The 27,964-nt window shown below is 39.4% G+C and overlaps 1 protein-coding gene across 20 annotated transcripts in view; it reads right to left on the bottom strand.

The window, feature by feature from the left end:
• The window catches only part of LOC103459572 (pleckstrin homology domain-containing family A member 5), a 182,558-nt gene that overhangs the window by 41,302 nt on the left and 113,292 nt on the right, over nt 1-27,964 (bottom strand). For 11 of the 20 annotated variants that reach the window (XR_014085977.1, XR_014085976.1, XM_081603665.1 and 8 more), the window contains 6 exons: nt 25,761-25,844; nt 18,870-18,989; nt 12,855-12,908; nt 2,549-2,629; nt 186-248; nt 27-107 (listed from right to left, as the gene is read on the bottom strand). Coding sequence is in view for 16 of the 20 variants with exons in the window: in XM_081603665.1 (XP_081459791.1) it covers nt 27-107; nt 186-248; nt 2,549-2,629; nt 12,855-12,908; nt 18,870-18,989; nt 25,761-25,844 (483 nt within the window). In the remaining 4 variants the exon portion in view is untranslated. Of the gene's footprint in view, nt 1-26; nt 108-185; nt 249-2,548; nt 9,171-9,694; nt 9,857-12,854; nt 12,909-18,869; nt 18,990-25,760; nt 25,845-27,964 lie in introns of those variants that run through there. The other 9 variants (XR_014085978.1, XM_081603667.1, XM_081603668.1 and 6 more) reach the window with 9 other exon arrangements.

The raw sequence follows: 27,964 nt of genomic DNA, 5'->3' as shown, positions 1-27,964 counted from the left end.
TGAGCTTGCTCTGCTCAGGGCAGTACCTTTTCCCTGTGCAGTTGTTGCAGTTTCTCTTCCTGCATTTTCAGCACCTTGTCCTTCTCACACAGTCTGCTCAACTTGGTCTGATGTGAGCAAACACCGAGATCAGCTGTGCAGTTCATGAGCTGCTCAGCATTTTATTGACAGCAAAGCTTTCTTACCTCTACATCAGCCTTGTCAATGGACTGGTTTAAAGAGCTGTCTTTAAAATCTTCTGGAGTGATCTGAAAGAGAAAAAACATTCAGACTGGACCAGTGGGGGGCGTCAACAACCCATTAGCTAAGATCTAATGAAAACCCAGTTTTTATCACTTTGCAATGATATTCCTTAGATGCCCTTCTTTACCATTAAGGAAAGAGATCTGCACACTTATTCATAAATCATCAAGCTGGCAGTTGATCAAGATATAAACTTATCAATGATTAACATTTTATACAAGCATATACTATGCTCTGGGGGTTGAAAGGCAGATCACAGAAAATGGGAATATCATGGAGTCCCATTATGTATGTAGTGGCATAGACTCAGTGGCTTTTATAAAAATGTTGCTGAAAATAATTTTGCAGCTCAGAGTTTACTTTAGTGATTTTTTTTTACCAAACATGCAGAAACAACTGAGAAGTCCCACAGCACATTTTCACAGGCAGTAGTGATGTGGGGCTGCATGTCACAGAACATCAACATGACCAGGCTCTGTAGGAGGATCCTGACACGGGTCCACCCTGCAGGGCTAACCTCTTAACTACTGCATGAAACAGATAGAATCTCAGTGATGATGACTGCTGCTTTCTTACATAGTGAAGTGAGAAGGACCTCTGATTGGACTCAAGAAAGCTCTGCTAACCTGAGCAAACCTAATTCACACAAGCTGCCCCTCTGTACAGACCTCAATCAGCCTTTCATAAATGGTAGAAGTCATTATTTTTCATGAAGAAATTCATTTTCAACACAGCCAAAGAATATCTGAAAAATACATCTTTAGAAAAACTCATCTTGACATGTAGATATGTGTCGTAGACAACAAACTATGGCGGATGAAGACAGGTGGACAGAACAACATGTCCCATTCTTCAGTTTGGGTCATTTTCAATTAAGGAAAGCATCTCAAATAGGAGGTGCTGAATCACAGACATTTCACAGACATCAGCTGTTATATCTGGGAAGGATCCAATGACTGGTGTTGAATTTTCACTGCATCAATGTGGTGAAATTGGATCTTGATGGTGGAGATGTGGATACACAACAAATGGGCAACTACAGCAAAGTTTTGGCTGGAGTCTGCTGTACTTCAAGTCATGTTGAAACACTGGAGCTTTGCTGGAAACAAAGTAAAGCTGCAGGGGAAACTCAAGTTTATTCCTATGTACTGAGATAAAAAATAAAGTCTTCGGAGGATTGATTGTTTCTTTTGTGAAATAACTCCTCAATTTCCAGGTTGCTTTTTGGGAACTTTCCATTTAAACCAACCTCATTCAGCATTTATGTTGATGCTCTAATGTTTAACCATGAAACCGAGTTAGCAGTTGTGTATGGGGAAATGTTTCTGCCATAATAAAAGAGCACACATTTTCAGTCTGAAAACAGGAGTTCATATCTTTCTTCTCAAAACTTGTAATAATTGTACTCAAAACGTCTCACGCTCACAGTCTCTCCTCAGAGCAAATCTTTATTTACAAAACTCTGCTGGCTTGGTGAAATTTTTCTGCCATAATCCAAGAGCACACATTTTCAATCTGAAAACAGGATTTCATGCCTTTTGTTGTCAAAACTTTCAATACTTTTGCTCATATTTTCATTTTGGAAGCAGGACTTCATGTATTTCTTCTCAAAACTTGTAATGCTTGTACTCAAAACTTCTCCTCGTGGTCACACTTAGACTCTGCTCACTTACGAAACATGGAACAGACAGACAGACAGACAGAATGTTGTGACTATATTGTCTTTTGTTGGGTGAACAAAATCCTGCCTAAGATCAGAAGGCTGTTAGTGATTAGTAGCACACTGCTGGCAGATGTTTAGTGTACTATGGAGCAGAAAGCTGACATCATCGTTTCCCCCTACATCCAGTGGGTGGTGCAGGTTGCTACAGTCAATAGTAGATACACAGGCACACCTTCTAGAAGGAAACAAATGCACCCACTACAATACTTTCGTTCTATTAGCTGAGAGGTTGCCAGGCGACTGTGGCAAAAGGTAGTTCTGTGTTTCGTAAGTGAGCAGAGAGTCCGAGCAGAGACTAAGTTTGAGTGAGAGGAGAAGTTTTGAGTACAAGGATTACAAGTTTTGAGAAGAAATACATGAAGTTATGCTTTCAAAATGAAAATATAAGCAAAAGTATTAAAAGTATAGAGAACAAAAGGCATGAAATCCTGTTTTCAGACTAAAAATGTGTGCTCTTGCAGAAACATTTCCCCCATAGTTGTGAAGCTAAAACTCCATGACAAGGTTGTGACCCAGCCAAAACTCTCAGCAGGCTGGATGGGCTCTGTGCCGATTCAAGTCAGCACCTTCCAAAAACCTTACTTGCTGGTAGAGTTGCGGCCTTGGTGCCGAGTTCTCAATCATAGTGTGAATCATGAAGATAAGAGGCTCATTCTCCTTCGTCTAGCATCAGTGCCGGGAAGAAGAGGATACAGTGGTGTAATAACACAGCTGGTAAGAGAGACTAAGATATCAGGTGCTGTTTAGGTGTTAACAAAAGAAGAAAAAGAGCTGCTTAAAAACGACGGTTTTAATTTAAACTGCAGTCTGAAACCTATAAACTCATGTACAGTGCAGTGTAGAAAATAAGTGTTTAACAACCACACCTATGCTATAACCAACATACACAAAGACATCAAAGCAAGTAAGTCTATAAATTAAAATACATAATAAAGTGAAATGACACAGTCCTGAACAGATGAAAAAAATTAACTGTTAAAAGTCACAGAAGCCATAGAAACCTGCTGAAACATTTGGGGGAAACTTTTCAGCAGAAAACAGACCTGCCCTCATCAATGCAATTTAATAACAGCTGGTTATAAAAAAGTTTTGTCATTACAAGGGATTTACAGAAGAAGCCTATCATGATGAGTGAGTAAAAGTAAAAACCTCTCTCAAGATATTGTTGTAGCAAAATATATATGTAACTTGAAACTTCTCAGATTTTCTGGTTAGCCCCTTTTGGGCCGAAATACTATAAACCAGTCACAAATAAGTGTTTTTTGCTAGAGTTCTGAGAGAGGAGACAAAATAATACTTGAATGAGTTTTCCAAGAGCCAAGGATCTCTTACAAAGTTTCAGGAAGATTTAGAATTTGCAGGTACAGTCTTTCAATGAAAACTATGAGTCGTGCATCTAACTACCATAGATTATATAAACATATTTAAACACTGCTGAAGAGAAAAAAATATAGAAGCTTATTTCAAGGTTGCTATAGAAAACTTGGACAAGCAAGTGAAATACTGGAATAATGCCTCCAGTCAGATGAGCAAATTTGGACTGTTTTCATGGGAGGATAGAAAACAGCACATCTGCAAGCAATAAAGTTTGTAGGCAAGAATATCATGATGTGGCTAACACTTTATTTGAAGGGGTGTGAATAAGACTGTCATGACACTGTCATAAACATGACATAACACCTGTCATGAACATCAATAAGTCTTCATGAATATTTATGACTGTTGTCATAAAGTGTCATTTGGTAAATAATGACACTTAATACAAAGTTGACATTATTCAAAATGTCTTCCGTTATGACAACTTGACATTATTCTAGACAAAATGTCTTCGTTATGACAACTTGTCATTAACCAAGAAATCATGATCTAACATAAATTTGTCATAATAGTAGTCATAATGATTTAATTATTACACTAGCAAAAGCTTTAACAAAACAATTATTAATATTTCCACTCCCTGAAATAAAGCAAAACAAGTAAGACAAGCAATAAAGATTTCATTAAGCTTTATTACACTGTCAAATGATTTAATAACACTCATTAACAATTTCTTTTACATCAACTAAAGTGGAACAAGTAGCACCAGTTATGAATACTTCACTAAGTGTTATTACAGTTTCATTAATATTATCTCTTACCTCAAGTAAAGTGGAATAAGTAGCAACAGTCATGAAAATGTCATTAAGTGTCATTAAGTAAAGTGAGACAAGTAACAGTTATGAAGATGTCAATCAGTGTCATTAATATTAACTTTTATCGCAAGTAAAGTGAAACAAGTAACAACAGTTATGACAAAGTTATTAAGGGTCATTACGGTGTCATTAATATCAACTTGTACCTCAAGTGAAACAAGTAGCAACAGTTATGAAGCTGTCATTACAAAAACTCTGGCAGTTGAAGGAGGAGCAGCTTCTCCTGCTCTCTCCCGTCCTTTCTGATAACTTTGCCTGTGAATTATTTTTAAAATCAAAATTTTTAAGGTTATATTTATATTACCAACATCATAACTGGATTACTTCAAAACTAAGGACCGGGACATTTTCTCACTTTTATTTTTACCTCACTTTTCTTCACCTTCAAGTTGAACTAGGGCAAAATGCCCCCGTCCGACCCCAAGGACATTAGCAGTATTCTACAACGACTTCAGTTTTTAGAAACGAAGATTCAACGGCTGGAGGTGAACTTTGAGATCAACGCTACCTGTGGAAATGAAACAACTCTTCCTCAAACCAGCGGAGAGGTCGTACACCCCGCACCAAGCAGCTCACCCTGGATCGCTCAGAGCGCCAAGCCGAAACTGCAACTAAGTCTGAAACGAAGTCTCACACTGCAGATCCCATGAGACAACTAACAGGGAGAACCCCTCACCTGGATGAATCAGTGAGGCCGGCTCTGAGCCGAAACCCACCTTCAACTTCAACACCTGGTTCGCCAAAGAATACCAAACAACCAGCTGGAACCAAAACGACTACACCGACCCCGCTCCCAAGGACAAAGCGACCAGCCCGAGCCTCAAAACATTCCGACTCCGTGGGAATGCCACTGAAAAACAGATTTTCTGCACTTCAGCCTGAGCCTCTGAGTGAAAACCCACCTTCAAACATCAGCAATGAGGCTAAACCAACGCATCCACTGCACAAAGCTCCGAAGGACAAAGTGACCACCAAGAAAATAAAAGGTATGCCAAGAGTGCTTATTGTTGGAGATGAGACAGTAAACGGAATCAGTCATGTTTGCAATCCCAAGAAAATGAGAGTGGTTACTTTTCTTGGTGACACTGTATCTGATTTGACTCGCAAAGTGCTCTCTCTAACCACCGATCAGCCAAACATGGAGACTTTAGTTGTGCATGTTGGAGACAACGATCTGGCAAAGCAAAAATCAGAGATTCTGAAAAAAGACTTTAATATTCTTCTGGACACTTTGGGAAAATTAAACATTAAATTATTTCTCAGTGGTCCAATTCCATCGCCTCAATGGGGAGACCAAAAACATTCCAGGCTGGGCATGATAAACAAATGGCTGATTAAAACCTGCTCTGCCAGCTCAGTGACCTTCATCGATAACCTCTGGATCTACTGGCAGCACTTTCACCTCTTTGGAAGAGGAGGACGCAATCTTAACAAACACGGAATAAGGCTGCTCACTGCAAACATTTTTCATTTTATCAACAAGAACAACAATGTGACTATCGCTTCAGAAGAACAGGCTCAAGGATGTCTGACTAGGATTGAGCCATCCGCTTATCATAAGCACAGTGTCCCCAAACAAAGTGATCCTCCTTCTCCCCTCCCTAATCTTCCTCCCCTCTCTTCTCCTTCCCCCCTCCCTCTCTGCTCCTACACTCACTCACAAGATACCTTTGAAGAAATGTCTTCAGGACCAGAGTTTCTCATATTTACGGATGGAATGGATCAACAGTTCTCTCCAGTTCGTAGGGCCGAACGGAGATGGCATAAGGCTCAGCTGCACGTTTATTGTGACATCTACAAAAAAAGATTACATAACTATCACACAACACTGAAACATGCAAGAGAGGCTTTCTTTGCAGATGTCATAAACAAAAACACTAACAACGCTCGAGCTTTATTTGCTACTGTTGACAGGCTCACAAATCCTCCGATGACGTTGCCACCTGAACTTAAATCTAATGCCACCTGTAACAAGTTTTCCATTTTCTTTTTAGAGAAAATCCAAAAGATCAGAGGATTAATCTGCACATCCACTCCAAAGACAGTTCCAATGCTGGGCCCAAACAAAACAAATGCAGGAAAAATGACCCAATTTCAACTACTTAATTATAAAACCCTAGAAGAAATTATAAGTCAATTAAGCTCCGGTTCCTGCTGTCTGGATGTCCTGCACTTTAGGCAAAACTTTTACCAATGATTTGATCCAAATAGTGAACTCATCGCTCTCTACAGGTGTTTTCCCCCAGGCTTTGAAAACAGCAGTTATCAAACCACTGATAAAAAAGAATCTAGACAAATCACTACAGCAGAATTACAGGCCGATCTCCAACCTCCCATTCATCAGCAAAATTATTGAAAAAGCAGTTTTTAAACAATTAAATAATTCCTAACAATAATGAATCGCTTTGACTCCTTCCTGTCTGGTTTCCGGTCTCACCACAGCACGGACACGGCCCTTGTAAAAGTGTTCAATGACATCCATATAAATACAGACTGTGGGAGAACCACAGTGCTGGTTCTGTTGGACCTCAGTGCAGCTTTCGACACTGTTGACCACAACATTTTACTGAATCGACTGGAGAGTTGGGTCGGACTCTCTGGTCCAGTGCTCCACTGGTTTGAATCCTACATAAAGAACAAGGATTTCTTTGCTTCAATCGGAAACTTCTCATCAGAGAGGTCAAAGGTCACATGTGGGGTACCCCAAGGTTCAGTCCTAGGACCCCTTCTTTTCAATATTTATGTGCTCCCACTGGCTCAGGAAATAGGATTAACTACCACAATTATGCGGATGATACACAGCTCTACATCACGATGTCACCAGGTGACTCTGAACCCATCCACTCACTGAATAGATGCTTAGAACAGATCAATGTGTGGATGTGAAAAACTTTCTCCAGCTGAACAGAAACAAAACTGAAGTTATTATCTTTGGACCTAAAGAGGAGCGAACCAGAAGCAATGTACAGCTTCAGTTATTACAACTGCAAAGCAGCGATCAGCCAGACCCTGGGAGTAGTGATGGACTATGACCTGAACTTTCAGAGCCACATTAAGACGGCAACAAAGTCGGCCTCCTATCACCTGTAGAACATCTCCAGGATTAGAAGACTTATGTCTCAACACGATCTAGAGAAACTCATCCATGCGTTTATCTTTAGCCGCATTGATTACTGCAACAGCGTCTTCACAGGTCTGACTAATAAATCAATCAAACAGCAGCAGCTGATCCAGAACGCTGCTGCTCGCGTTCTGACTAAAACCAGGAAAATAGAGCACATTAAAACACCAGTTTTAAAGTCCCTACACTGGCTCCCTGTAGATCAGAGAATAGACTTTAAAATACTGTTGTTAGTTTATAAATCACTGAATGGTTTAGCACCACAATACATTAAAGATCTGTTATTGTTGTACCAACCATCTAGACCCCTTAGATCTTATGGTTCTGGTCTGCTCTGCATCCCCAGAACCAGAACCAAACGAGGAGAAGCAGCATTCAGCTTCTACGCACCACAGATTTGGAACAAACTTCCAGAAAACTGTAAAACAGCTGAAACACTGGGTGCCTTTAAATCTCAACTTAAAACCCACCTGTTTAGAGTTGCTCATGGTTAAATTAGAGTGCGGGTTTTGATGTCTTCAATGTTTTTATGTCTTTAATTGCTTTTTATTTCTTTTCTCACAGTCTACGTTTTTAATGTCCCCCCCACTGTTGAAAAGGGGAGTGGGTTGGAGTTCCCCTCACTGTTGAAAGGGGGAGCGGGTTGGAGTCCCCCCCATTGTTGAAAAGGGGAGCGGGTTGGAGTCCCCCCCCCTTTTTTTCCCCTGCCAATTCAAAGGGTAGAACTTTGACTTGGCGGGAAGATTACTGTTTTTGATTGTTTATTCAATGTTGCATAAGTCTGTATTTTTGTGTTTATTGATGTAAAGCACTTTGAAATGCCTTGCTGCTGAAATGTGCTATACAAATAAAATTTGATTGATTGATAGATTAAGTGTCATTACAGTGTCATTAATATTAACTCTTACCTGAAATAAAGTGACACAAGTAACAACAGTTATGAAGTTGTCATTAAGTGTCATTACAGTGTCCTTAATATTAACTCTTACCTCAAGTAAAGTGAAACAAGTAACAACAGTTATGAAGATGTCATTAAGTGTCACTACAGTGTCATTAATATTAACTCTTACCTCAAGTAAAGTGAAACAAGTAACAACAGTTATGTTAAAGTCATTAAGTGTTATTACGGTGTCATTAACAATAACTCTTACCTCAAGTAAAGTGAAATAGGTAACAACAGTTATGACAGTCATTAAGTGTCATTACGGTGTCATTAATATTATCTCTTACCTCAAGTAAAGTGAAACAAGTAACAACAGTTATAAAAATGTCATTGTCATTACAGTGTCATTAATATTAACTTTTACCTCAAATAAATTGAAACTAGTAGCAACAATTATAAAGATGTAATTTAGTATTACAGTGTCAAATGCAATGCTAACAGAGTCATTGATATTAAGTCTTACCTCAAATGAAGTGAAACACACTGGACTACTTATAACTACCATCATAACTGTAGAACAAACCCTTTGTATATTTGAATATACAAAGGGGTTTTATTGGAATAAAACAAAAGATAACTTGTTTTAAGATAACAGAGGGTTTAACGTCTGGTCAGTATATTGTTACTCTGAAATACTGATTGAAAAACTAAAACAGAATTACTTATTCTTTAACTTAAGAAAAAAGGTTCTTTCAACAGTAACATTTTTGCTTTGATTATGTCAGCCATCTCTTTCATAATAGTCTTCCTGTAATGCTCTGAAAACAGGAGATCTTCTTCTTGTCTTTATTCTCTGGCAGCAGCTCTTTGAAGGTGTCCAGAAATCCTCAGAAATTACAGCTGTTCTTGCAATAGTTAATCATGTTGAAAGCCTTTTCATGAATTCAAACTTGGTGAATCTCTTCTGGACATTCTCATAGTCGGTGATGACTCAATTCATTGAGGTCACTTAAAGAAAGAAGAAAACAAAAAACAATGTCATCATAATTCAGCATTTATTTAAATACCATTCCAAAAATGTCCTTTGCTGCACACTGTCAGAATGGTAGACTGGCAGACAAATGTCTAGTTAACATGACTGGTTGTTATAAAGTGCAATACAATTATTTCTTAATACAAGTAATTTTGGAGCTGAACAAAATTATTCTGATCAAATATTTGTCTGGCAGAAGTTCAGACAGACTCCCACCACTGTTATTCAGAATGCATCATTTAATGTATAGTTTTAGGCACATGAGTGTATCTTTTTACTTAATGAGCATTCTAAATTATTTCTAACCAGATACTTTAACTTATGGTTGTTTGCAAGAAGCTTATTAATAAATAAATAGATTTAACACCAGTTTTTAGTCGTCTAAAACGTAACTTATCAACTCAGCTGGTGAATGTTGATTCCTGCTCCCCATTCTCCACTTACCTGGCTGTCCCACCCCACTTCACCTGGAGAAAATATTAACACAAAAACAACTTACCTAATTTTCTTGGGGAATATTTCATCTGCTTCTTTCTCTTTGGCCAAATAGAAACTTCTTTCTCTGGTAGCTGGTCCTTATTATCATCCTCCACACTCGTAGCATTAGCCAACTTTGTCCCCCCCACCATGTGTCCTTAGGCTAGTCTGGGTCTTCATGTGGCTAAAGTCGCCAAAGCAAAGAACACAAGCACTGTGTCACATCAGCCTAGTTGCTAAATAATGCACATAAAGGATAACTTTGACTAACATATTAGCTTTTAATTTGCTAGATTAAAATTGGAGGGAAAAAACAATTTGCCCATCTTTAAAATATGTTTAATATTAAGGGCCAACTTTACAGTAATAGGAGTTTAATAACTTTAGCTAACATTAACTTACAGCAAGGTAGGATTGGCTTGAATTGCTCATAGCTAACATTACAGAGAAAGAGAACATAGTCAATGTTATTTTCTCAAAGAAAATGTAAAGTTAATAAGACACATACCTCATATGTATTAGATATCAAACTTCGGCTTCTTTTTAAACAGGAGGTCTGGCCGTTATAACTTGTGTTAGGTTTGCCCCACAATATCAAGTACACATCGCTGCAGCAAACAGAAAGGGGCGGGGACGGACCTCTGTCAGTCTCTTACCTTATTTGGAAATGGGAAAATTGCACTCCAGAAGTGAAGGGGGAGCTATTTCCTATATTATCCGCGTTCTCCCGTTTAAATTTTCTTTTGAAATCTGTGATTTAGCTTCATCTGTAGGAAGGAGTTTCACTCTCAGCATGTATTTCAACTTCTTTTTTATTTACTTCAGCGCAGCTCACAGCTTTTAACAAATTCCGTAGCTTTCTGTGTACTTCTAAATCTGCTTCTTAGTCGCATCTTTTCGGGCCTGGTACTGCCTCTAGTGGCGTGGGGGTGGTAACACAACTAATATAATTACGTCACTAAACGAGAATACCACAAAATCTTTATTATTTACTATTAATTTTGCCATTACTGGCAACGTAAAAGATAAATTATCTTCTAAAATACCATATTTTTCTTCAGGATGTAAAGCTAATTAGGTGACATAAAACCTTTATACATTATAAATAACATCTACATATCTCCATCAATTATAGAAGGAAGAAAAGAAACAAGACATGAAAAACAACATTATCAACAACAATAAAAATACCATATACAAAATATACATAAGAAATTTAATTGAGCAAAAGTCAATAACAAACAAATTAATTAGGTTCAGGATTGTTAAACAAGCAATAATCCGCCTTTTTGTTTTGTTGGTAAAGTCCTACATATAGGAAAAAATATGATTAAACTATTTAGTTTTCCAAGGTGGAAATTTTTCTTTGACTCTAAAACAATAAAATAAAACTAATTAATAGAATCATAATATCAACAATTAGTGCATCAAGTAAACACTTAGCATGCTACAGGTAAATGTTATAATTTAATTTGGCTAAGAATAATTATTGCACTGTCAATGAATGACGTCTAATAGATGTTCTATATTTACCAGAGGAACACAGTAACGCCTTCAGGAGCTCAAACTGAGGAACAAAAGAGGATGGATGCTCTAGACAGTTGAGACAGAGTTGTTTTTGGTTTCACCACTATTTACCTACTGTTTTTCCTGGCATTCAAAGTATTCTTAAAATATTGTCTGTTAGTCTGCAGCTCATGTGACCAAACCAGCCGAGGAGATGAAAAGCTAAAGCACTCAACAGTTAAAACTTGAGATGACTTAAAACATAAGCTACATTTTTAAGTTTTAACATTTTAACTCATTGTTAAAATGCTAACATTACTTAACTAAAGGTAATGTTAGCCAATGTTACCTCTAACTAACTAGAGGTTTTGCGCGAGTTGCACTTGTTAGGTGCAACTCGCACCTATGACAACTTATGACAACTTGTTAATGTCAAGCTGTCATAATGAAGACATTTTGAATGTCAACTTTGTATTAAAAGTGTCATAATTTACCAAATGACGCTTTATGACAACAGTCATAAATATTCATGAAGACTTATTGATGTTCATGACAGGGGTTATGTCATGTTTGACAATGTCATGACAGTTTTTTCACCCCCTTCAAATAAAGTGTTACCATGGTGTGTCTGTCTTTCAGCATAGAGAAGTTGTCATATAACTCAAAGAACAATGAATGAAGAAATGTAGCTGAACATTCTTGCAAATAATCTGCAGATGAAATGAAGTTGGATTTTTCAATAAAAAAATTAAAATGATTCCAAACACACAGCCCAAGAATCTCTTAGCTAGTTTAAGAGAAATCAAAAAATGCAAGAATGGTCCAGTTACATCACCTGACATGTAACTGAAAGAAAATCTATGGAGGGAGCTGAAGACCATCCTCACTTTGTGTGGAAGAATGGTTCAAAATGCCATTTCAGTGTCACTTTCTGCTAATAGCAATTGTGACCAACATCTATTTAATGGATATAACAGATAGACTTGTTTGCTTTAATTTCTCTGTGTAGGTTACTTTGTTAGTTTACAGATATCTAATGAAACTGATCCGACGTTAGTATGGCCATCCTGGCCTAACCCAACACTCTTATTTCATAATCAGTAATAACGTCTTGAGCAATCTGAAGTGGATTAACTTGTCTGTTGCATCAGACAACTTGGGCATCCATGACCCCTGTTGCTGGATTGCCATTGTTGCTTCCCTGGTCAGCTTTTAGTAGATGACTACTGCTGATCACCAACATTCTACATAACTTGCTATTAAAAGACGCTTTGACCCAGTTTTCTAAACATCACAGTTTGGATGTCATCAAAATTGCTCAAATACACTATATTTTTGTTCTGCTTCTATTACAAGCACTTTTGTGGGCAAAATGTCAACCTGTTGCCTCATATATCCTACTCACTGTCAGGGGTTATGATGAAGAGAATTTACTATCAGTGTGTTTTTATTATATTTTATATGCAACTCAAAAATACCTGATTTTGCTCCAACTTAGCTACAGCAAAGAGGCGAAATGTTGCCAGAAATGAGATCAGAGCAACTTCTGGTTGCTCCTACTGTACTCAGTGTAGCTGTGAACACTAATAAATGGTAGAGACGTTTCAAAAACAAATGTTTAATTTCCAATTCAGAGATCACAGATACGCTGCCTGTGCCAGAACCAGAGTTCTCACCTGCTTGTCCAGGTAAGTAAGGTTCCTCTGCAGATGGTGGGAGAGAACATCAGTCTACAGCAGTCAAAGATGATAAAAAAAGAAGGAGCAGGAAAATGAAAGCCATATTTTTTGTAAACTAACAGACATATGGGTAAATGAGGGGAAAAGCTGGATAAATGATAAATGGAATAAACAGCAGTTTGTTATTTCTGACATAAGAAGAGAAGGACATTTATTACAGCACATTTTTAGTAAGTTCAAACTTATTAAACCACCCAACAATTCACAGGTCAAAAACAAATTTGTATTCAGTTCTTTCCCTAATTATTATTAATAATATAATAGATCACATGCTCTATGTACCAAAAACAAGCACTATGAAATCATGTGAAAATCAGTTCTTTGGAAAACATAATATCCTCATCTTTGCACTTTTATTATCCAGATTAAATCAACAACAACACTAAGTGGTGCTGCTCAGTGGTGCCAGCACAGTTAAAATGCTGTGCTGGCATTTCATCTGGATGGAAGTGACCAAGTGACTGTTTTATTCTTCTTTTTTTAAATGGACAGTATTAAGTAAAATTGGCTTTTTTGAGAATTACGTCATGTTATAATGTTATTCCCTCATCAAAAATATGCCTTGATTCTTTATGCTTCTGGTCTGCTCTGCATCCCCGGAACCAGAAATAACTCGGAGAAGCAGCATTCAACTTCTATGCACCACAAATCTGGAACAAACTTCCAGAAAACTGCAAAACTGCTGAAATACTGAATTATTTAAAACAAGGCTGAAAAGGCTGTGTAAAGTTGCTTTTAAACCATAATAAATGAAATACTGACCAGCTCATTTGATGTGTATCGATGATTTTAGTGATGGCACTCATCAAAATGTAATGTTTGTAAATAGTTTCTCAATTATGGTGTTTTTTATGACTGTATGTTTCTGTTTCCATGTTGTGAAGCTGTTGAACTGCCTTTTTGCTGAAATGTGCTATACAAAGAAACTTGATTTATTGGTTGATTCCATGCAGGTTTGAGAAATCCTTTAATCTCCCGTGGCAACCATTCAGCTGTTCAAAACACCTCAATGAACCTAGTGCTGCCTTCAAGGCACAGTTCCTCCTCACAGCTGCAGATTCCTCTCCCTCACTCAGCTCCTTCAGACTAGCCAGGAGCAATTAGCAAACACCTGGTAGAACTGCACATTTGAGAGGCGTGTAGATGCACATGATTGACAGCGCTACAACCCTGTTCTTGTCTCTGATTGGTTGCTTCTAGTTAGCCTTGGGAGAAGGCAGAAAAGCTTGATTTTTTTTCACACATTATTGGTCTCATATTATACTGTTGTGATAAAGTGACAGTTTCAACTATTATATAAAAAAAACATTCAAAACATAAAATATATTTTATAAAAGCTACATACTGCAGCTTTAAGTATATTTGATACACACAATTTTTTATAACAACTGAAGTTAAAATAGTTACTTGATTGTGCTGTAAAATGGCACTGTGCTCCTGGAGAACACATAACACTGCCCCTTTAGTAACTTGCACTTTTTTTTTATGGGTCTTAGTTTCTGGAATGTGTTCTTCTATAGAACATTTTCTTACTCCAATCCTAAGGACTCACTCAAGGGTATGCTGCTGGCATTGCCTATCTACTCAACTATAGCAACTGACCTCTTTTTATTCTGCAAAAAGTTCAAATCCACCATGCCAGAGCTGTCATTTGGCCCAACTTTTCAGTCTTTGCTCTTTCATCTGCTTCACAAAGCCACAAGACTTAATTCTTGATATTCACATAGTGTTTCTCTAACTTTTCAGGCTGAAGAAAACATAACCCTTTTCACAAGTACACTGAAGTTCAGTCCGAGACCGACGACTATAAGCTTTGCAAATGTGGTTCTCACTCACGGTCCAAAATAAAAAAAATAAAGACAGTGGGTAATTGTTTATTTCTAGAAATTTTTCAGCCTTCATACTAAGGTTTTTAATTCACACACAAAAATTCAGAAAAATAATAATTTTATGTAAGCAAAATATGAATAGTCACAGGAAATAGGTATTCTTCCCACAATGCATTGTGAGACCTGTCTCAGAGCCTGTTTGTGAAACTACTCACTGCCTCTTTCTGGGACCCGTTGCTATGGTAATTAATTATGTGCACCTGGGCTGACTCTCTCTGTCAGACAGTATGCTGGAGACAGAGTTTCTATACTTGTGAGACACCCAGCGTCAGTCTCAAGGACCCTGACAAAAACCAAAAGCCCTAGCAAATTTTTGAAAACAGGCCTGTGTATCTATGTCATGACCGACTTTTAGACCAATAGGGCAATATTTGTGCCTGTGAGGGGGAGTTAAAAAGAGTTTTTGGAGTCAGAAATCCACTGTGCTGTGTGTGCTGTGAGAGAAAGATCACTGATTCTGTGAGACATTCGGCCTCGATTTTTCTCGTTTTTCTCAATTTATATCGTCATTTTAGCTCAGAATCCCACTAAAAGTAATAGCTCCCTTCTTGGGATCAAACTGAACGTTTTGATACCACTTTTGTGGGCGTGCATGCAGCGGTCCGGGCCGCATTAACGGTCACGGAAGAAAAATAAATAAATAAAGAGATAGCTTATTGGGTGTAGAACAATAGGTTCATGCAATGCATTGCATAGCAGGCCCCAATGAATAAAATGCATTGTTAATTCTCTGTAAACAAACTTACCCTACAAAACATATTCATAACTGGTCTCAGACAGGGAAAACAGCCAATTTTGCCAATTAGGACATTTGTGGGGGGGAGAGTACCGATGTAGAACTAGGTGTCAAATGTTTGCAGCATTTTTTGAAATGCTTGCTTTTCATGCTTTTCAATTACAGTAAAGTCAATCTCTTTTGCAATTGAGCAAACTGTTTTATTGTACACAATTTTGCACTGGCCTTTTTACAACTTGTCGATTAAACACCCCAGTGAGTGTGAACTGTCAGTCCATTGGGATTGGATTGTTAATTCAGTGTTTTCATTACACTCAGTGTTAGGAGACCATGAGCCTGGCAGATAACTGGTGCAAGTGTTCATTCTTTCCTATGGGCTCAACACACAGGACACAGCATCGCTCCCTCTCCTCTCTCTCCATTTGTATTGAACTTGTGCAGTGAGGTGAAATTTGTGAATTTTGAGTTTGTACACGTAGATGTGTAGTGAGCTAATGAGGCAACACACGAAAGTTGAAAATTTGCTGCTGTCGTCACTATTGCGTTGTGCACATGTATCGGGTTCACCATGAGTGATGGAATACTGATGCTTTTTTTCTGCTGTTGCTCCCTGTGTGTCGGGAATATTTCTCTATAGAACCAAGAGGGGAAGAGAAGTTTGATGCACTGGAGAGACATGACGAAAACAAGCAAGCATGCACCTGGAAACTATTGGCCTTATTTTATTATCAAGCTCTTTTTAATATATCATGGAATTGATTTATTTATTGCTTATTGTGACAGACCCCATGATACTTCATGAATCCAGGGTATATTATCATTTCATGATGACAAACCAGCTAAAGCAAGTCATATTTCAAAGGTTATGAAAGGTTTTGATAAACATTATGCCATGTATGGAGTTGAGTTTTTACTAGTTTAGTACCTGCTTTAAAGGTGTGGTAAAACCTGTTTGGAACTGATTGAGATCTTTCCAGGACACACAGAAAACAGATCATAGAAGCCCAGAGGCAACAAGTAATCTTGAATCATGATTTAATGTTGATGTAATCCTCATTTTAATAATGTACCATTAATCAATGTGATGAATTATGTGAACTTGATTTAAAGAGTAAATGTGAGAAATCATAAATGAAGGATCTTATTCAAGTTAGATGAGATGTCTTAATACTGTGTCGCAATAAGAGAGGTTGCGTGAGAGCAAGAACTGTGAGGATGGAAGGAACAGGGAGTGGGGACTGTGAAATAAGCAAAAACACCAGATGTTAAGCGCAGATAGGAGCTGCAGCAAGAGTAAAAGAGGAAGTTAGCCAAAGTGGTTGACGTAATGGTGCAACGGGAGATTGTGCAAGCACAACCAAGATGCAGAAGTAGATAGTTGTGTAAGTCACAGATGCGCACACGGCTGAAAGACCGAGAGTATAAAAAGAAGAGGCAGGAGAAGAACGGGGTTCTTTGTTCCAGCAGCGTTCGAGTCAAGACCACAAGAAGATGCAGAAAATTTAAAAGTGCTGTGTTGTTCTATCACCCCCGTTTCATACCGGACCCATGAAGGGATTTCTTTATTTAAATGGGTTCATTTTTCAGAGGGATACAAAGTCGTGATTTTAGTAATTACATAAGAGCGATTTTCTGTTGTCCTTCCATGGTAGCGGGCAGCTTTCAAACGGAAATAAAACACTTTTTAATATAAATTGCTGCTTTGACATGATCACAGAACTGCCAAAACGTAGCCTACATAAATACCAGACAAAGTGAATCACAGCAGCGTCATCAGCCGGTGTAACGCTGAACTGATGCGGAGCGGAGCCATGAAGCTACAAACACTGAATAGAAGAAGAGCTGCCATCGATACAGTTTTAATGTTTCACAATACAGTTTCACCAAATTGCTCAAAGTCTAAACTGGTATTGTTGTGGATTTAAGATCCACAACAAAGTTTACTTTCGACCAAACGCCCCCCAAAGGCATCCCAGCGCCCCCCTTTTGTAAAAATGTCCCCCAGCGCCCCCTGCCGTCCTCTGAACGCCCCATGTGGGGCGGTACCACCCACGTTGAGAACCGCTAGTCTAGACGCATCTTTCTCGCTTCCAGCTTAAACAGAATGTCCTCTATACACTCATCTGTAGTAATACTCGGAAGTTAGGGGCTTCACGGACTCGTTAGACGAAGAGCTGGTCAGTAGTCAGTCAGCAGGAGTCTGAGAGGAGGTAGGTGTGTGGCTGACTATTGCATGATAACAAAGGGTCTTACCATTTCTACTGATACAAAATTCTCCAAATAAGTTTTTAGCAAAGTTCTCAGGCATGCATCAGTTAAAAGAAATTTTTACTTCTTTTAACTTACATATAAGACTGAAACACAAAACAGTGAGCGACTGGAAAGAAACAACCACCACAGCACAGAAAGCTGAAATCAGATGCATCACTGCACAGATGTCCTTAAATAACATGCATGCAGAGGAGCAGCACCTCTGCCAACACTGCACTGACACACATGCAGAACACAAACCCAAGGAAACAGCTGCAACCACCTAAAATCACAAACTTATCCATCAGTGCCCAGATTTACTGGTGGACAAAAAAATTGAATTTGGTGTGTTAACAGAGACACATGAATAAATACCTTCAAGCTGGCTGAGAATCCAGTGTATTTCTCTATCCTTAATTTTGGCCTAAAGTTTACACATTTTAGAAATGTCTTAAATCACACAATAGTTATTACAGCAACGTAATATCACAGAGCCTTACTGTTTTATCCTACTGTGGGATAAAACAGCTGTTTAGACCAGGTAGTGGAATGAATGATTTCTAAGTTTTGGCCAATGTTCCTATGCAGGTCGCTATGACAATATAAACCCTAATAAAGGTTGAAAGCCTGCTCATTTAAACACAAAGCTAAACTGACTGCCCAGTAGCATTTTATGGTTTCTGTGAAGTGGAAGATTAGCTAGATATTCAATCTGAGGTCAGAAAAAATGCTAATGATAGAACGTTGGACCAATGTTAAAAAGACGAGGGATCATCAATTATATAGTCATGTTTGTAAAAATGCATATTTTTTGTCTCTTTTTGGTAAATAACTTTAAGCGCACACCAAATTCAATTGAAATGTTTATGTTTTAAATCAAATGTTACCAAGACAAGCATGAACTAACACATGGTTAGAAAACATTCAGTGGCAGTCAGACATAAAACAACTGAAACCGCAAAATGTTTGCTATATCAAAAGGGAGAAATGACCAGCACACACCCGAATCACTTCATGGATTTCTCAAAGACAGAGAATCACAAAGAGCCAATGTGTGCATGCACACTCGGGGCTGACCTTGGGGTTGGGCCCTTCTATTCCCAGGGCCATTAGCTGAGCTACTGTATGTTCCCGCAGGCTGTTGATTTCTGCCTGCTGCCGGCGGAGCTTGATGAGCAGCAGAGTCAGCTCCTCAGGCTGCACACAGCAACACAAAGAGGAGAAGAAACAACTAAAATTGACTTTTGTATTTTTGTCAGCATATTGGTTTGTTGGATGTATTGCTTCTTAAACAAGATGATTACTTTCTTATTGTATTTATTTCAAACAAAACTCTTCATCACTTTTCTGGGATGCCAATCATATCTTATGCAGATGAGTGGCTTGCTTATGTTTAACACCTGCAATAAACATTTCAGTTTACAGCATTTTTTTGGGGTATGGTGTGTCTGTGACTGGCATCCCTGTCTCACAGACAGAGCAGGTGGAGGGTTTAATTTCGAACTCTGCATGAGTGGACTGTCGTAAAAAAAAAAAAACATTAATAAGCAACTCTGAATGTCTGTAAATGAGTCCTGTAAGTACCTCACCTAAAAGGCAAAAAGGGATAAGAGCTCTTCAAAAATGATGTTGTATTGGTGCACATGCTCTTTTTCAATGAGTCCCGTATGTAAAGTAATGTTAATCATCTCATGCTAAAGCTTATGCTACATTCACAGAGCAGGCAATTCCCATTTCTAGCTGGAATTTGTTTTGCCTTTTTTACCCCCATCATCCTTCATACTCTGAATGAAGCAAACACAATCAGACTTCTGTGTAAACAAAATCTCAGAGCGGCCCACAAGAGCAGTAGAAAAAGGTAGATGACCAGTGACACATCCAATCTTTTTGTCTGTGTCACTGGAGACTTTTATGGGGACAGCACTGCCACGGCTCTGCTGTGTGATAAAAAAGTTGCTGTGGTGAGCCCCATGTCACTTCTTAAGCACTGCAGTCCGTCTTACACAGGGGTCCATCCTGCAGCCTATCATTGTCAGCAGTCAGAGAAGAAGTCAGAGCAGAGGAGGCCTGTTCTACTCTATGTCCAAATTACAAATAAATCACACATGCAAACATGAAAAAAGCTACCGATTAATGCTTGTCATTCCAAATCCAGATCACCGCTGGAGTGTGTGTCTGAGTGAGATGGTTTTATATTCCAATGTGTGACAGACTTAAAGGATCTCTGTAAATGATAAAATAATTAAACTGGAAACTGGTGCTTTTTTATTCCTTATAATAACAATTTTATCCTTTAACAATTCCCTCTTTTCTTAAAAAAAGATAAAATATATATACATATATAAAAAAAAAATTTTCAAAAAGAAAATAAAAAATGCATATATATATATATATATATATATATATATATATATATATATAGACTGCTCAAAAGAAATAAAGGGAACACTCCTAGATCTGAATGAATGAAATATTCTCATTGAATACTTTGTTCTGTACAAAGTTGAATGTGCTGACAACAAAATCACACAAAAATCATCAATGGAAATCAAATGTATTAACCAATGGAGGCCTGGATTTGGAGCCACACACAAAATTAAAGTGAAAAAACACACTACAGGCTGATCCAACTTTAATGTAATGTCCTTAAAACAAGTCAAAATGAGGCTCAGTATTGTGTGTGGCCTCCACGTGCCTGTATGACCTCCCTTCAACGCCTGGACATGCTCCTGATGAGGTGGCGGATGGTCTCCTGAGGGATCTCCTCCCAGACCTGGACTAAAGCATCCGCCAACTCCTGGACAGTCTGTGGTGCAACGTGACGTTGGTGGATGGAGCGAGACATGATGTCCCAGATGTGCTCAATCGGATTCAGGTCTGGGGAACGGGCGGGCCAGTCCATAGCTTCAATGCCTTCATCTTGCAGGAACTGCTGACACACTCCAGCCACATGAGGTCTAGCATTGTCCTGCATTAGGAGGAACCCAGGGCCAACCGCACCAGCATATGGTCTCACAAGGGGTCTGAGGATCTCATCTCGGTACCAAATGGCAGTCAGGCTACCTCTGGTGAGCACATGGAGGGCTGTGCGGCCCTCCAAAGAAATGCCACCCCACACCATTACTGACCCACTGCCAAACCGGTCATGCTGAAGGATGTTGCAGGCAGCAGACCGCTCTCCACGGCGTCTCCAGACTCTGTCACGTCTGTCACATGTGCTCAGTGTGAACCTGCTTTCATCTGTGAAGAGCACAAGGCGCCAGTGGTGAATTTGCCAATCCTGGTGTTCTCTGGCAAATGCCAAGCGTCCAGCACGGTGTTGGGCTGTGAGCACAACCCCCCCATCTGGACGTCGGGCCCTCATACCATCCTCATGGAGTCGGTTTCTAACCGTTTGTGCAGACACATGCACATTTGTGGCCTGCTGGAGGTCATTTTGTTCCTTCTTGCACAAAGGTGGAGGTAGCGGTCCTGCTGCTGGGTTGTTGCCCTCCTACGGCCTCCTCCATGTCTCCTGGTGTACTGGCCTGTCTCCTGGTAGCGCCTCCAGCCTCTGGACACTACGCTGACAGACACAGCAAACCTTCTTGCCACAGCTCGCATTGATGTGCCATCCTGGATGAGCTGCACTACCTGAGCCACTTGTGTGGGTTGTAGAGTCCGTCTCATGCTACCACGAGTGTGAAAGCAGCACCAACATTCAAAACTGACCAAAACATCAGCCAGACAGCATAGGTACTGAGAAGTGGTCTGTGGTCCCCACCTGCAGAACCTCTTCTTTATTGAGTGTGTCTTGCTAATTGCCAATAATTTCCATCTGTTGTCTATTCCATTTGCACAACAGCAGGGGAAATTGATTGTCAATCAGTGTTGCTTCCTAAGTGGACAGTTTGATTTCACAAAAGTTTGATTTACTTGGAGTTATATTGTGTTGTTTAAGTGTTCCCTTTATTTTTTTAGCAGTATATATATATATATATATATATATATATATATATATATATATGCGACCATCAAACTTAACTGAACTGGAATTGTTTTGTAAAGGAGGATCTACTAAATAGTTATGTCACTTTTCTGTTGAGGTGCCCATACTTTTGCACCTGTCAAATTTTGTTTTAATGCGTACTACACATTTTCTGTTACTCCAATAAACCCCATTTCAATACTGAAATATTACTGTGTCCATTAGTTATTAGATATATCAGACTGAAATAGCTGTTGCAAACATCCAAATATTTATGAGATAAAAATAAATAAGATTAATAGGACTGCCCAAACTTTTTCATATGACTGTGTGTATATATATATATATAAATTCTACTTTAAAAAAATAAATGCATAAAAAAATAAATTGCCCTGGTGTACCCCACATCTTGCCGGAAATGTCTCGCTGGAGATGGGCAGCAGCACCCACGTAGGGACAAGGGTGTAAGAAAACGGATGGGTGGAACTGCAAGATTCACCATTCTCACCATTCAACCTAATGAGGGCAGCACTGAGACAGTTTTAGGAATAATACTGCAGAACTAAACAAATGTATACAACAATTTCACAATTAGCACAGAAAAATGAGGATTGAACCCTTAAGAACCAATTTAAACAGTTCAACAGCAAAAATAAAGTTATTTTGGCCATACTTGAAATTGTTGAGGTAACCCAACAGAGTTAAAATTCCCACCAATTTAATATCAAGAGTGGCAGAGAAGTTGGTACTGCTGCTTTGCAGTAAACTCTGCCCTCTTACCGCGAAGACAAGCTGTCCTTAGATACGAGTGTGACTGGATGGTTGCTGGCCCTGTGACCTCACTGCTGGAGATAAGCACCAGACCACACATACTGTATGCCTGTTATTCCTTGCAGGGTTGCAGTGCAAATGGTGGATGGGTGTCATTGTGTAATTTATTCTAATTTCAGAAACAGACATAAAACGGGGCTTACTGACAAAGTGTGCTGAGAACCAAGGACCCCTTGTATGTTATTTACATGTGGAAGTTTTGAGCATGAGCACGTCAGATATTTTTACAAGTAATTGAATAGCTAAGCGCTGCGAAGGCCTATTGTAATCGCAGGATTTCTTATTCTTGTTCTTGTTGTTGTTTTACTTATTATTGTTTTTCCGTCACTTCGCAGGGCTGTTTGGGGGCTTTATCATATTCAAAAACTCACCAAACTTCACCCAAAATTGTCCCCCGACGAAAATGTTCGGATTCTGGTGGAACCCGAAGTGGGCGTGGCCAAACGGCTCTACAGTGTCCCCTAACGTGAGTTGGGGGAAACCATAAGTCGTAGAGATCTGAAATTTGGTATGTAGGTAGATCTCCCCAAATCAAGAAAAAAAGTCTCTTGGAGGTACCCCCTAAAATGCTCAGGGAGGCAGCCATTTTGGGCCAAAGGTCAAATTTTGGCCATTTTTCCATTTTACTTTCGTCGAACTTTAACAAACTCCTCCTAGGGATTTTTACCTATCGGCTTCATTTTTTTTGTCAGGATGCAGTTAAGAGGTGTGGCATTAAAAGTGATCAAAACGGTGAGTTTTCGTACATGCTGAGGGGGCATTCCGGGGCGGCGAAGTTGGCGTACTCGGCACAGAAAACCAGCCACTACAACTTTCACATAGAAAGTTCAATTGGCACCAAACTTGGTATGAGGGATCCTGGTTGGATGCCTGACGATCCTATGTCGTCATAGTCTGACCTCACCTAAGCCCCGCCCCCTCAGAACAGGAAGTGACTTCTTTTTACTTGGAAAGATACAACTCTGGCTCTCTTGACTTAATCAAGATGATCTGGTGTCAGATGACTGATAATAAGTTGGTCTCACTTGCTGTAAAGCGCCAAGAGTTTCCAGTGGAAGGCGACCATGGCGGCGCGGCCAAGTCACAGGTCACGCCGCCACCATACGTTTGGCTCTAGATTCCACATGTTTCAGTCCAGCTGCACCAAACTCACTGAGATCGATCCTTGTCCACCCCCCGACAGGAATCCAGTGGAAAATCTGGTGGGCGTGGCCTAATTCCTCCGCAGCGCCCCCTAGAATATTTTAAATAATCAGACCCCAGCCATGCTTTATCCCACAATTATGAAACTTGGTACACGTGTAACTTGTCAGGACCTACAAAAAAGTTTCTTGGAGCCATGGTCCAAACCCTACAGGAAGTCAGCCATTTTGGATCAAAGTCACCGTTTTGTCTTTTTCATTGATGTCGTATCTGGTTGAACTTGTCCTAGAGCTTTCCAGATCCAGGCTTCAAACTCAGTCAGCACAGTCTTGAGGCATTGAAGGCCAAAAGTTATAAAAGTAACTTGATCAAAAGTAACTGATCAAGTTACTTTTGATCAAAGTAACTTGATCAGTTACTTTGATCAAGTAACTTATCAAAGTAACTGATCAGTTACTTGATCAGCAACTGATCAAGTAAGTTACTGATCAAGTAACTTGTGGGCCATAGCTTTGTGGGCCATAGCCCACATGCTTTGTGCTATGGCAAAGCATGTGGGCGTGGCCAAGCCTCAAATCTGGCCATTCGCCATAAAACATGAAGGTTGGGGGAACTGCGTCAGAGCGTCAGCGGTGGCAACAGAGTAGTGGTGCTGCAACCCCCGAGGTGGCAAATAGGCCGGAGCGGCACTGAGCTGCGAGGGCCTCCAAAGCCGCTTGCGGCTTTAATTCACATCTATTTTTTTGTTTGAAAATGAGGGTGTATATGAAGGGTCGAAGCTGACATAATTAAAAATTAAAGCAGATATATATATATATATTTTGTCAATAAAATATATTTTCTTTTGGCTTGTATGGCACTGGGGTACAGTAAGATATAATGGTACTGTAAGCAACTGACAGCAATGCCACTTTATGTTTCAGGATTCAACACCAAAAAACACTTCCACACAATGAACAGAAAATTCAATCTGTTACAGTTTTATGTTTTTAGTCTTTATGTTTATTTTGTCATTACTGTTGAGTGATCACTTTGGTAGATTAGCTACTGCTGCTATTAGCTTATCTTACACTGCAGTGGTTGATCGTCTAAATGAAACACCTGCTCTATGATCTGTCAGAGTTACTGTGTAGGTTGTCCTTTTGATTTTTTTTAAAGGTTTTGTTGGCTCTAATGGCCTTCATTTGAAAGTAGTTTGACAGGAAAGAGGGTTATGAGAGAGGGGGAAGACATGCAGCAAATGTCACCAGGCCGGGACTCAAGCCTGCGACCACCGGCATGAGGACTAAGGCCTCAATACATGGGTTGTGCTTTGCCCCTGCGCCACCACAGCACCCCGTCCTTATGGCTTTTTACTAAACCGAAACATACTGAATTCCACATCACATCTACATGCTACAGATGTCAAAGTTAAGCAAGAACTGAACTATTTCCCTCTCCCTCATGCAGTTACTATCAAAGCTCTCCTTTCCTTTTTCTTTTATATATCAGGCTGTACATTTAAGAGTTAACGTGTTATACTGATAACGTAACAGTTTAAACCAATAGTTGTCATTGTCAGCCATCTGGGAAATGGGGGCGGGATCTTCCACGTATGATGTCACGCTGCAAGGGGTCCATAAAGGTAATTAAATCTGCACTGTGAGCTGAGCAATATCTGATAGTTTATAGTTGCATTACTTTGGAATTTTAGCTAATAAAATAAAAACAAATTTCCCATAAAAAAAATTGCTATAAAACCTTCAATATGTTAAAAACACAGTTTGTACGCTAAACCCATTTGAAATATTTGACGAAATATTGCAACTGCATATTTCCTTTTGATATCCTAACAACATATTTTGAGGCTGTTATGCTTATTCAGAGATGTAAAATTGTAAAGAATTATGCCACTAATAATAAGAGAGGTGTGAAAAGGAACAAAACAGGCCAAAATGACTCAAAATTGCTAAACATGTTAGTGTTTGTTTTATTTATTTGCTAGTAAAGGAAGTGTGGGAAGGTGCAGAGCAGAAGTGAACACTCACCGTCTTCCCCTGCAGAGACTGTGGTGTCACGGTTTCAGGAGGGACACAGGTTGCCACAGAGCGTCGGTCTGATGGACATCCATACTGTGATAGATGGAAAATAGATTGAACAGCCCAGGTAAAGATGTGGAACAAGCCTTAAATACACCAGGCTTATATTTATGTATTTAAATACAAGCTTGCTGGCATAATTTTTTATGCCAGCAGCATAAAAAAATTAGAAAAATTCAACCTCTAATTTGAGAACCTTTATTTATTGTTTAATTTCCCTTTGGGATTAATAAAGTATTTTTGAATTTGAATTGGATTTAATTTATTTAGTGAAGAAAAAATATGAAAAGAAATATTTTACCATAATTATTATGATTCTAGAATTGAGCTGTTCAAGGTGCAGCTCCATTCCATTCTAATTAATCTACTTAAAGAAGTTGGTTCCACCACCTTCTGGCTAAAATATTACTTTTTAGGGCAATTACTCACTCTAGTTTTGAATGTCGTACAGCTGGAAGGTTATTACGGGCACTTCCTTACTTTTTGACATTTGTTATGATGAATAGCCATAGCAGCAATGTGATATTTTACAACCGGTGCAGATGATTAACATCTCTAAGTTCTAATTATGTTTTCCATGAAGTCATGATGAGCAAGGTAAGATCTTAAGTTGTATGAACTCCAAACCCTAAAAAGGACCTAGCCAGAGTAACAGGATTGCAGCATTATGTGCTTGCAGAGACATGTTTGCAGGATTATATTCCCAAAGAAAGCATCTCTACATGGATTTATATCACAGGCATTAAGCCAGTGTTTCTCAACCCTGGTCCTCACCGCCCCCCTGCTCTGCATGTTTTAGATGTGCCTCTATTCCAGAACAGCTGATTCAAATGATTGCATGACCATCAAGTAATGCAGAAGCTTGTTAATCACCCAGACATACAATTCAGGTGTGTGGCAGAAGGAAAACACCTAAAAAATGCAGGACGGGGGGCGTTGAGGACCAGGGTTGAGAAACACTGGTAACACTGCTTTTGTCTAGCACAGGGATGTCCAAAGTGGGTCCTGGAGGCCCGGCGTCCTGCATGTTTTAGTTCTCTCCCTGGTTTAACACACCTGCATCTAATGATGGTTCATTAGAGGCCTAAGAAGAACATCGACACGCTGAGGAGGTTGTTACTACAACCAGGGAGAGAACTAAAACATGCAGGATGCCGACCCTCGATGACCCACTCTGGACACCCCTGGTCTAGCAGCTACACAGAATCAATGAAATGAACACATTCAACAGATTTACTTCAGAGACAAGCTCAGCATCCTCCTCTTCCGCCACATCAAAACAGACATCCCACTCTCTACTTTCCTGCCAAACCTCAAATGTTTTATTCTCCACCTCATTCATGGACTCTTCACCTTCTACGTTAGCGGTTCTCAACGTGGGCGGTATCGCCCCCCGGGGGGCGTTCAGAGGACGGCAGGGGGCGCTGGCGGACATTTTTACAAAAGGGGGGCGCTGGGATGCCTTTGGGGGGCGTTTGGTCGAAGGTAAACTTTACACCTTAAATCCACAACAATACCAGTTTAGACTTTGAGCAACTTGGTAAAACTGTATTGTGTAACATTAAATCATGCTTGGCAGCTCTTCTTCTATTCAGTGTTTTTAGCTTCATGGCGCAGCTCCGCTCCGCATCAGTTCAGCGTTACACCGGCTGATGACGCTGCTGTGATTCACTTTGTCTGGTTTTTATGTAGGTTACATATGTTTTGGCAGTTCTGTGATCATGTCAAAGCAGCAATTTATATTAAAAAGTGTTTTATTTCCGTTTGAAAGCTGCCCGCTTCCTTGGAAGGACAACAGAAAATTGCTCTTATAAACATATAATTACTAAAATCACGATACCTTCACTTTGTATCCCTCTGAAAAATGAACCCATTTAAATAAAGAAATCCCTCCATGGGTGATACCTCGATAGAGCGCGTTCATTTTATAGCGTTAACACGGTGCTGTAAGTGGTCCGGTATGAAACGGGGTGATAGAACAACACAGCACTTTTAAATTTCAATAATCAGAATACTGAAATTGTTTCCGTTGTTTTAAAAGGCTTATGTCAGTCTGCCTTTTCCCCATCGATACGCTTCCCAACCGCCCTGCACCTTACTGAGTTAAAAAAAAAAAAACGTTGCGCACATTGCGCAAAATTCTGAAACATGAG

Source organism: Poecilia reticulata, chromosome 23, assembly GCF_904066995.2.
Source record: "Poecilia reticulata chromosome 23, P_reticulata-male-v2, whole genome shotgun sequence".
Classification (NCBI taxonomy): Eukaryota; Metazoa; Chordata; class Actinopteri; order Cyprinodontiformes; family Poeciliidae; genus Poecilia; species Poecilia reticulata.
This window is presented reverse-complemented; position numbering and strand designations above follow the sequence as displayed.